Source organism: Pelmatolapia mariae, linkage group LG6, assembly GCF_036321145.2.
Source record: "Pelmatolapia mariae isolate MD_Pm_ZW linkage group LG6, Pm_UMD_F_2, whole genome shotgun sequence".
NCBI lineage: Eukaryota > Metazoa > Chordata > Actinopteri > Cichliformes > Cichlidae > Pelmatolapia > Pelmatolapia mariae.
In genome coordinates, this window is record NC_086232.1 from 16282850 (window position 1) to 16293605 (window position 10756).

A 10756-nucleotide genomic window follows, 5' to 3' on the forward strand; every position below is an offset into this window, starting at 1 on the left:
ACCCTTCAAAGCCAAAATTGGAACCAGTTATTCCGTGGGCTTCTAAACTGGAGTCAAGATAGAGTGTTATGTAAATGAAAATGTGTGTAAATGTGTTGGAAACTGATACAGTCACCAGTATCTCCCCCAGTTAGCTGATGAGTAAGGAAACATGTGATGCCGTCTGGTAGCTTTTCAAAACCTTGGGGACTTGGGTGCTGTACCCACTTTGAAGCGTTAATTTGTTTACAGTAGTAGTCAGTTTCACTGCTTTTTACTTAAAGTTTTTTCCGTAACCACAGTAACCTTATTTCTATTGTTGCTAGAACGTCTGCCACAAACTTCAATGCGAAGACTGAAACCAAGCCTAGCCTGGTTCTGTCTAATGATCACAAATGACCCATAAACTCCCTACAAATTAAGTCTTGGATTATTAGGTCATACATACGTTTGTGTTTGTGTCATATTCACTGTACTGACATTGAATATGACCATATCAATATGTGTTGACATGCAAGAATTAAAAAAAAAACAAAAAACAGAAGCAAAAATGTATTGAGATAAAAAAAAAGTTTGTAATTTTATTGGTATACAGGAAATATTGTGCTTTTCCTCTGTCTTTGTTACAGTGGTGGACAAGGAAAGGTCAAGTGGTCATACTAACCCTCTTAAGTCCAAGTGATCAATGGCTACCCCAACCCTGACCCGGATTCTAACCCTTACCCTCCTCTTCTGTCAACTGTCCACTCGATGGATGAGGCAACCCTAGCACTAGGAAATCAAAATATCTCCCTTTTGCTTTTATTAACCTGTTTTCCAGAGCCTTGGCCATCGTGTAGCAGAGAAAATAATCATCCTAACTGACAGACATTTTTTTTGCCTCCTCCAGAATCTAAGGTTAGGGGAGAATTAAGGTTATGACCAATGATGATGTACACCCCAACGGGTTAATGTGGCCAGAGTTTCAAAGTAATTCCAAAGAGCTAAAAGCTCAGGCTTTAGACTGCTCTAAATACTCAATTTGCTACAGTTTCTTCTACTCTTGGCTGGCAATATGACATCCTAATGTCTTAATATGATCATCCCAAGTGGACACAGATTTAGTTGACCCTTTCGATTGTCAGGGACAGCCAACTAGAAGATTAGCTTAAAGGGAGAATGGCCTTAAAAATAATAAAGATAAAACCAGTTAACAGTGGATGAAAAGCACAACATAAATGAGTAAATAAGTTGTGGTGTTAGAAAAATCACTGACAAATGTCTGAGGTAAGACTATGGGACTTTTACTATCCTAAAAATGTCCAGTTATTGCGAGTGAGAAACAGTAGTTGAAAGTTGCACAAAAGTAGCTTGCTAAAGAAGCCAACAAAAAGGGCAAACCCCGCCTGAGAGTACCGAATTGAGAAAGAAGTTGCTTCGTTGTTGACAGATTTACGTTAAAAGACCTTAGAAAAACATGTTTTCTTTCAAAGGCTCTAATCCAGTCCTAAAATGTGCCCATAGCCTGAACAAAAAACACACTGCAGCAAAGGTAGGTACGTTTTCGCTCACACAAAAGTACCGCAGCTGTTTGACTGCGTCTGTTCACTTCCTTTTTAAAAACAGGGGATGTCCAGCTTCCTGCACTTACTTCACCAAACCCATGACAAGTGATTCACCAAACAGCACAGTTGGCCCGTGTGTGTCAAACTGATACTTCACCGTGACTGAATGCACGATCTTTCAGACACTGACTGATATGCAGGCATTTGCTGAGGGTTTGGATGTAACTTGAGCCCTTGTATCTGCTTGCTGCTCTCAGTACCCCTGTAGTGTTTGCTTCAGCTACATAACAGCTGGGAATCTGGCTGTCACAGTACAGCGTGCCCATTCAGGCAACACTGGGAAGGGGTTTTCCACCAGGCACGCACACACACACACATATAAAAAACACACGTGACATGCTAAAAAGACATGCACACAGATTAAGAAGTGCCAGCATTTTCGTGGTTTAGCGGCTAGGATCTTGGGTGCTGTCTATCACGAGAATTAAAAATACCACCCCCTCTATAAATCACCATAAGATAACGTGTGTGGGTAAACTGTCTTTTATTACAAAATAAGGTACTGCCGCCACAGAAACAACACATCTCCACAAATAAGCATACTGCCAGTTGAGATGCAATCTTTACACAAGTCGATCAAAATTTGATCTCCAACATCTGTTTCTGGTTCAGCCATGTTTTTTTGTTGTTGTTTTTTTATCCCAAACTTTTACCAAAAATATATATATTTAATGGCTTTGGTGGGGTGGGGGAAGGCAACCAAATATTGCAATAAAATGATTTGCCATTTAAACAATAAGAATAAATATGAATAGTTACATAGTTGTAAATCTGTTATTAAGAATATATACTTTACAAATAGAAACATGTCAAGTTCAATAGCACCACATTATCATCTAGATGCAAAATAAGAAGCTTATGCATCGTGAATCTCTTTCATCGTACGACTCCACGATTAAGTTTTAAACTAAATGTCAAAAAAGTGCAACAGGTTTGTAATTTGACACTGAGGTATATTATATTCCATATATATTGCATCAGTAATTCTCTTCCCCACCACAATAATCTCCCGCAATGCCACAGGAGTACTCTTAGAACCTGACATTGGATAAAAAATAAAAAAAAAATAAAAAACTATATATATATGCCAATTGTACAGATTTGTTTCTCTATGTACAAAAAAAAGAAAAGAAAAAAAGGTAAGTCAGTTGTTTGATTTGTAGTCAAGCTTCTCAGAATTGGAATCTCCACTCGGGGTATTTTCTGCAGTGTAGTGCTGGTCTTCAGTGTTCAGTTACTGTCAGTAAGAAATGACTGTTATTTCCAAATCAGTGTTCTTCCATTTACACTCGGGCACACTCTAAGCAGTGGTTCAGGTACTCTGCAGCTTTTGTGTCGCTGAACGTGGCGAGGCATTGCGGGCACTGCAACTCTGACATGCCTGGGTGTTCGTTCCAGGCAGAGTTTGGGGTTGCCGCCGCGGCTGCAGGTTGCTGGTGCTGCTGCGGCTGCTGCCGCCTCTCAGCAGTGGTCCTCAACAGAGGTTCTGACGTGTCCTTACTTCGCTTTGAGGAGATCCTGTGTCCTATGTGCACGTGACACAAGGGAACCACGTCTCTGCTCACTCTGCTAGCTCCCTGCTGAAGACAGGGAGGCACGTACACTGTCAGCACAAGCTACACGTACTGGACGGTGGTAACAAGTAAAAGGAAGTCCGTGCTTCTGCTGAGGCACTCATGCACCTAAGTGCAGGGCTGTTGTCTCACCTGTTTGTGCAGCTGCTGTTTTAGCTGAGAAACCTGCTCCTTCAGGGCATCAATCTGGCCCTGCGCTCGCTCCCTGTCTGCACGCTCTGACTTAAAGTCATCGGTGTAGATAAGAACCTTAGGAAGCAAAAAAAAAATTTTTTTTAAATTATCTTTCACATTTAGTTTCATATTTAGTTATTTGACACTATAACCGCGCTTAACAGAACTCAGCCAATCACCAGGCATGAAATCGCACCAACCTGTTGCTCAAGTGTCTGAATTTGCTCCTTGTCTTGTCTTCTGATGTCATCCATTTCTCTAGCAAGCCGTGCACACTCCCTCATTTTCTCCTCCAGTAAGCCGTTGAGCCTGGAAATCTCCTGATGAAGCAATCCAGTGTTGGTGGAGCCCATCGCAGGCATCAAGCCCTGCCCGGTGCTGTCCTTCAGCCTCTGACATAAACCTCTTATATAGTCCTCCCTGCTGGAGTCATACTTCTGCCACTGAGTATTCAGGCTTTGTACCTAAAAGGAAATTTAAAAAACAAAACGTCACACCTTCGATCATGCACCATGTTTCATATTCCACCACTGGAGTGTTAATATTGTGTGCAAAAGTAATTGAAATGTGTTTCCTTAAGGACATAATTAGATCACATATCTATTTTTTTTCCTGACTGATTTCAGATAACACTAATGAGACTCACGTATGCCACACGCTGCTTTAGCTGTTGATTCTCCTCCTGAAGCTGACGGATTTGGGCATTAAGACTACCCATCTCAGAGGACTCTGGCACCTGTAAAAGATTAGAAAGCAGAGGTTACAACAGGACCCTGAAAAGTTGAAAAAAAAAAAATAGCTGTATTATAAAGCTATTTAAAAAGAAATTACAAAAGCAACTGGTGACTTCTAAAAGCATTTACACACCTCTGCATTCTTTTGCATAAGGGCCACATCTTCCACTTCTCCTCCTCCCCTTTTGTCTTTCTCCAGTCTCGCCATCAGCTCCTGGCACACCTTAACAGTTGCACCGAGCTGCCCGCGCAGCTGGTCGGCCTCCTCGGCCAGGGAGGTACAGAGGACACTTCTGGTGGCCTCGGCCTGCTCCCTCTCCTGCAAGGTTACCCGTAGCCTTTGGATTTCCCGGTCCTTCTCGTGGTCCGGCTGACATCTGATGGTCTCCAGCTCCAGCTCTTTCTCCCTGAGCTGAGTGTTTAGCCTCTGGATCTCCTGAGGAACAATGATGACAGATTCATGGCATGGCATGGCAACAACAGCTTGCAACTGATATGTCAGATATGCTCTATGTTTTGTTCCCTGAACACTTCTCCAGTAGAGACTGTAAAATGAACGTGTCACAGTAGACAGCAGCTTACAGTTCAGGGTAACAAACTGATATAAAAAAAAAAATCTATATATGGTTATAAATCACTGATTAGAGCTGTAGGGAGAAACATCGACTGTGCACAATCTTCAGCATGTTTTTACCTCAGCTTGTCGGGCTGCCTTCAAGTCCCCTTCGTTCTTCTTCTGTTTTAGTTTGCATATTTCATTGAGTAAACTCTCCACCAAAGAGTTGGACGGACTGATGAGCACAGACTCCTTATCTCCCACCGTCATGTAGAGCCTCTCGTGTCTCCCCAGCCTGGCTTTTAAATCTGCAATAACACCGTCCTTTACAGAGATCTGTCTGTTCAGAAGGTCTATTTCCTGCCGCGTCTCATGATACAGAGTATTAAGCACGCTGTAACTCCGCATTTTGTCTCTGAGCACGTCGTTATCCGTGTTGTTTATACTGACGTTATCCATTGCGGGTTTTGTAGACTTTGACAGACGCACCAGTCTCTTAAAAATCCAGCATTTGACGCCTCTGCCTCGAGCCCCGTGTCTTTAGAAAAAGACCAACGTCGTCAATTGTCTCAAAATTTGGCTCATCAGAGAATAATATCCCCCGAACCGTCTTCGGGGATTTCCTAGGGAACTTCCCCGCGGAGTTTTTTGAGCTTCGTCAAAAAGGAGCCATGCTTGTGTTCAAAAAGGTTCACTGTAGATATCCACAGGTAGAAAAAAAAACATTTTATAGCGTCTTGGCACAACTTGGTAAACAAAGAAACACATATTTTAAATGTAGCTAAAAGTTTAAGCTAGGTCTCTTAAAGGCTGAAAAAAGAGAGACGATTGCTGCTTTCATTTACGTCGGAAAATCTACAACTCCTAGTTAGAGCGAACAAAAATTAAGTTATGTAAAAAAAAAAAAAAATGTTTACCGGTGTTATTAGTGCCACCATTATTATAAGGATGCATAGCTTTGGTTTAGAAGGGGGAAAAGGGAATGGCTTGCGCTTTAGTCAACTTTATTTTATACAACCCAAATGCTGCTTGCTGTAGGTTTCTACAGAAAGTATAAACTATTATATTGAAAGGAATATCAGATTATACTAAATGAAAAACGCTAATTTCCCAGCGGTAGTTTACCGGGTTTTTACACATTCAGTCCCCTAAAAGTCACATTAGGGCATTTACTCGTAGTGTCATAACAAATTCCCCATGCGCGCCACTCATTTTTGTCAGGCTTTAATTTTTCCCACAGCTTTAAATGCACCGCAATGCATTGTCATTCAAAGAATTACGCATTAAGGACCACACCGGTGCCGTATTAATGGCTGATTTTAGGATGCAGCGGTCTATGACTGAACATTGTCATCCCGTTTTTGTGTGTGTTTGTTTGGTTTTTGTTCTGAAATTTTGGGAAGTGACACAATGTCTCTTACGGTAGCAAATCAAGAATTTACCCAAGCTGTACTGGAAGCAGCTCCAGTTCATGGTGACCTCTTGGTACTGCAAAATGGGAATACTCGTGAATAAATGGATCATGATTTACTTTTCTTATGTATTTTCTCTTTTTTAAGTGCTACGTAAAAAAAGGGTTCACTACAAAAACGTAATTACACATGGATGACAAAGAACACCACTGATTCCAAATTAATTCATTATACTTGTTGTTGCAGTTTGTAGCTGGCTTTATATTTATGCAATTTTGTATAAAATACAGATGTAACACATACTGTAGAATCATGGACTGATGTGCTTTTAGCAGTGAATGTGTGCTTTGGATGTATGGTCTTAATACGGGTCCCAAGAACCTAGATGTTTATGTGGAGGTAATAAATAAATAAATACACCCAATAGAGTACAGTGTGTGTAATCGTTTAGCTGAAACTGTTCCAAGTTTACGTGTGTAACCTTTTTCTCAGACACTTTAAACAAAATGCACAGTAACTAGCATATATAGGTCACACTTACTACATTATCAAAACCGTGCTCCATTTAGGTTCATCGCTGGACTACAAGAAGAGTGTACTAAGCATTATCGGGTCAAAATGAAACTACTGTCTAGACAGTAGGAGTACCGAGTTAAAGACCAAGAGTGTTCATCAGTTGTATTGGCCGGTGGGGAGTCCCAGGTATTTCTGGGTCAGTCACACCAAGCGACATGAGAGGTGTGAAGCTTAATGTCTTTTAATGTCACATGGCAGTCATGTGACGCTTGTTACAATAGCACGAATTGAGGTGTAAAGTGTGTAAAAATTGTAGGAAGGTGGGAAGAAGTGTCAGGGTGGAAACTAACTGATTCCACAAAAGATTCTGTCTATAAAACAAAACCTAATGCTGACCTGAATCATTGCAGTTCTCTATGGCCTTCTAAAGTCCTTTTACAGTCTTATCCTAGCAACACCACCCCTTCTTATTGATGATTCACACCTTCATTCATGTGATTGGCAAGTCTCAGAACTCATGTGACCGTAAAATGTCTGGGACTTCCTGAAAGAGTCATCGGTTGACACCTTGTGAACAGGTGGCAAAACACCTTAAACACCATTCATGTTAAGTAGTACAGTAACTTGTAGAATGGAAATATATAAACTTCAGAGTTTCCGCTATGAAAAAAAGGCCTTCTTAAGTACTTGTTGCAATGCTGAAACAGTAAGTCCATGGAAAATGAAGCACCAACAGTTATAATGATCATGTAAGTGTTATGCCCCCATAACACTTACATGATAACACTTTAAAGTTCAGTAGTTAAATATATCTGTGGTCTGGTGCCTCTTTCCAAGGTTAGTGCTTAAAGCTTCCTCAAGCCGGGTGCAGCACTGACAAAGATTCATTGTCGGCATGAATATTGTGGCAATTTTGGACTTTCTCTAAACTGTTCTTTTCCAGGGTGGAATGATTGTACAGCATACATTTCAATGACTTAAAAAACACAAATTGAAAGTATAAGTTTGAATTTATTTAGGATTTTCTGTAATCCACACAGGTTAACAATTAGACATATAGGCTCAAATACATACATATACACCAACTTAAATGTCCCTTAGTAAGTTACACCTCGGTGCTTTGGGCAGCCATCAACAACTTTCTGGCATAATTCTGGTTGGATATTTGACTGCTCTTCTTGGCAGAATTGCCAGAGTTTATCTAAATTGGTTGGTTTCCCGGCACAAACCTGGCTTTTAAGTAAAGTCCACAAATTTTCAATAGAGTTGAAGTCAGAAGCTTAATGTTATCCTGCTTTATCCATTCAAAATCCATTTTTGATGTGTGTTTGGGACCGTAGTCCGAAACTTAGACCCAAGTTTCAACCATCTAGCTCTTGATTTGAGGGAAAGATGTAGATTTGGAGATAGTCTTCCTCTTTCATTATTCCATCCACTTTGTGCAATGTACCAGTACCACTGGCAGCAAAACAGCCACAAAGCATGATGCTACCCCACCATACCTGACAGTTGGTACAGTATTCTTAGATTTGAAAGCCTCACCTTTACTCCTCCAAACCTCCTCTTATCAGTGTGTCCAAATAGCTCAATCTTTGTCTCATCTGGCCATAAAACCTTTCTCCACAAAGTATTTGGCTCGTCCAAGTGGGCAGCTGCAAATTGCACTCGAGCTTGAAGGATCTGATTTTGGAGCAGGGGCTTCTTTCTTGGTTGGCACCCTCTCAGTCCACAATGATGTAAAACTCTGTAAATGCTGGTATTCCAACTGGTGTTTCCAGTTCACGGCAGGCTTGGTGGTTCCTGGGTTGTTCTTGAATATCGCAACCAATTTCCTTTCATCTAAGAGTGATAGCCTTCTTCCAGACCTTGGCAAAGTGGTGACACATAAACATAATTTGTACTTGTGTACAACTGTTTGAACTGGTGCTCTTGGAATTTGCAGTTGGGTAGAAATGGCTCCAAGAGATCTTCCAAACTTGCATTCTTACTTCTTAGATCTTCATTGAGTTTCTTGGACTTTCCCATTGTTCTGAGTCAATCCAATTAGTGCCAACAAACAAATCCTTTCTATGCTGTATGCTGGTAAAAGGAAACTGTCAGCGGTTATTAATCATGTATGATCACTAATGAGAAGTTAATAGGCCTTGGCCTAGTCAAGTTAAAAACACTGTAGAACCTTCAGCACCAGTTATTAAGAGATTTAAGTGAGTCCATGTATAATTTTTTGCCTGTGGATTAAAGAAAATCAAAATCAATTCAAACTTGTGCACCCAGTTCTTGTTTTTTAAAAACCATTAAAGATGCATGCTGTACAATCCTTCGACCTTGAAAAAAGAAAAGTTCAACGAAATCATTAAAAAGTAGGTTGTCGTCATTGGATATGATGGTTGGCTGTTGCCTGATAACCTAAAACAGAGGTCTTCAGGCTTTGTTGGTCTTATATGACCACTGATGGATGGACTTCTGCTTAGTGCAGGAAAGCTGTGTATTTGCGATGGACTACCATAATCCACCATCATAATAAAAATATATAGTATATTTTATTTTTGTTACAGCATTCGATGAACTTCCAAGAGTGTGTTTCAGCATTTATTGGTTGCTATTTAAAGATGAAGTGAGTCTTTTTCCGTTGTGACCTTTAGCGTTGGCCCACTTTTGGTAGGTCACTTGTGGCTGCTGCTCACTAGGCGAATGAAATAACTTTCTGTGGTATCGACCACGCTATTTGTGATCATGTGTGTGGGTGTGGGTCTCCATTTGTACTTGGACATTTGTGTGTTTACTTTACTTTGAGAACCCTTTTGCGGTTTAGGACCACGCTTTATGTGACAGTTTGCGTTGTGGTGGCAACAGATTCCTATTGCCTACTGTTATATGTTGCTATGTTTGTTTGATGTGTGGTAGTAACTTGGTTTGTGGCTTTTATGTTGACCTTTTCATGGGTCTTGGGTTATTATTTTCGGTGTTCAGTATAGACCTTTGGTGAGGTATCATGTGCTGGGGCTTTTCCTGTGTCGGCTCAGGAATTTGTTAGGTCACCTGTTGCTTCATTTGGTGATTGGAAAAATTTGGAAAGAACACTTATTTTCCAGTTTCCCCTTTCCTTTTTCTCTTTTAGATCTCTGAGATCAAGGGCTAGACCACACTGTTGGTCAGGAGTGGGGAATTAGGTTTCCCAAGTGGCCACATGAGAACTGGGGACGATAAGGTGAACTTAGTTCTGCTCAATATTAGATAAACTGCCCACCCCTGATCTAGAGGGTGTTTGTCCTTTCTCTTTCTTTAATTTATGAGCCGGGACATAAGAGAAAATAGTTCCTCAAGTGAAAATATTAATATTTTCATAATGAATGTAAGAAGCCTTTAGATTGAGGTATCAATCAAAGATTAAAGAGAAAATCAAAAATAATGAACATTACTAGTGTCTGTTGTTCTCTCTCCCCCGCCCCCCCTCCCCTTTTTTATTATTTAAATGCTAAAATACAAACTGGCCTAATTTCTCTTGCTGGTCACTGTATTAGGTACAGCTTGCTAGTACCTGGTTGGAAATGCTTTAATTCTTCAACAAGGTGCTGGAAACATTCCTTAGAGATATCGGTCCATATTGACGTGATAGCATTGCTGCAGATTTGTCGGCTGCACACTGAGACTATGATCCGGTGACCCTGGAGACCATTTGAGTACAGTGTACAGTGTGAGAATATAACATGGTATATGGCATAGTTATTCTGCTGGGAGCAGCCATCAAAAGATACTTAAGTAGGCTGTGGCCCAAAGTGTGCCAAGAAAATGCACACCCACACCACCACCACCATTACACAAGCAGCAGCCTGAACCATTGTTTTCATGCTTTCATTATGTTTATGCTAAATCTGGATCCTATCAGCCGAATGTTGCAACAGAAATTGAAACTCGTCATACCAGGCGATGTTTTTCCAGTCTTCTGTTGCCAGTTTTGGTGAGCCTGGTCAAATTGTAGTCTCAGTTTCCTGTTTTTAGTTGACAGCAGTGGTTCCCACTTCTGCTGATGCAGCCCACCACAGGTGTACATTTGATATGTTGTGCATTCAGAGATGTTCTTCTGTGTACTTTAGTTCTAACAAGTTGCTATTATTTTTGCTGCCCCTCGCTGGACATTTCCTCTTTTTTGGACCATCTCTGTAAACCCCAGTGATGGCTGTTTTGGAAAATCCCAGCAGATCAGCAG

The 10756-nt window shown here is 40.8% G+C and overlaps 1 protein-coding gene across 2 annotated transcripts; it reads right to left on the bottom strand.

Annotated features, from left to right (window-relative positions):
* Positions 1-2060: 2060 nt before the first annotated feature.
* Positions 2061-5340, bottom strand: tnip2 (TNFAIP3 interacting protein 2). 2 transcript variants are annotated; one of them, XM_063475189.1, is made up of 6 exons: positions 4760-5340; positions 4199-4501; positions 3978-4067; positions 3532-3795; positions 3290-3406; positions 2061-3160 (listed from the first exon to the last, which is right to left on the bottom strand). In XM_063475189.1, exons 1-6 carry the CDS (start codon positions 5078-5080, stop codon positions 2867-2869), a joined length of 1389 nt encoding a protein of 462 aa, XP_063331259.1. In that variant the 5' UTR covers positions 5081-5340; the 3' UTR covers positions 2061-2866. The 2 variants fall into 2 exon arrangements, with proteins under 2 accessions (XP_063331259.1, XP_063331258.1); XM_063475188.1 differs by having other exon boundaries at positions 2061-3163.
* Between the last annotated feature and the right edge of the window lie 5416 nt (positions 5341-10756).

Coding starts and splice junctions, on each gene's coding strand:
- tnip2 (XM_063475188.1), bottom strand. CDS start 5,080: ATGGATAACGTCAGTATAAACAACACGGATAACGACGTGCTCAGAGAC. Junction 4,502..4,759: donor AGGCAGCCCGACAAGCTGAG/GTAAAAACATGC, acceptor ATTGTTCCTCAG/GAGATCCAGAGGCTAAACAC. Junction 3,407..3,531: donor TTCAGACACTTGAGCAACAG/GTTGGTGCGATT, acceptor TTGCTTCCTAAG/GTTCTTATCTACACCGATGA.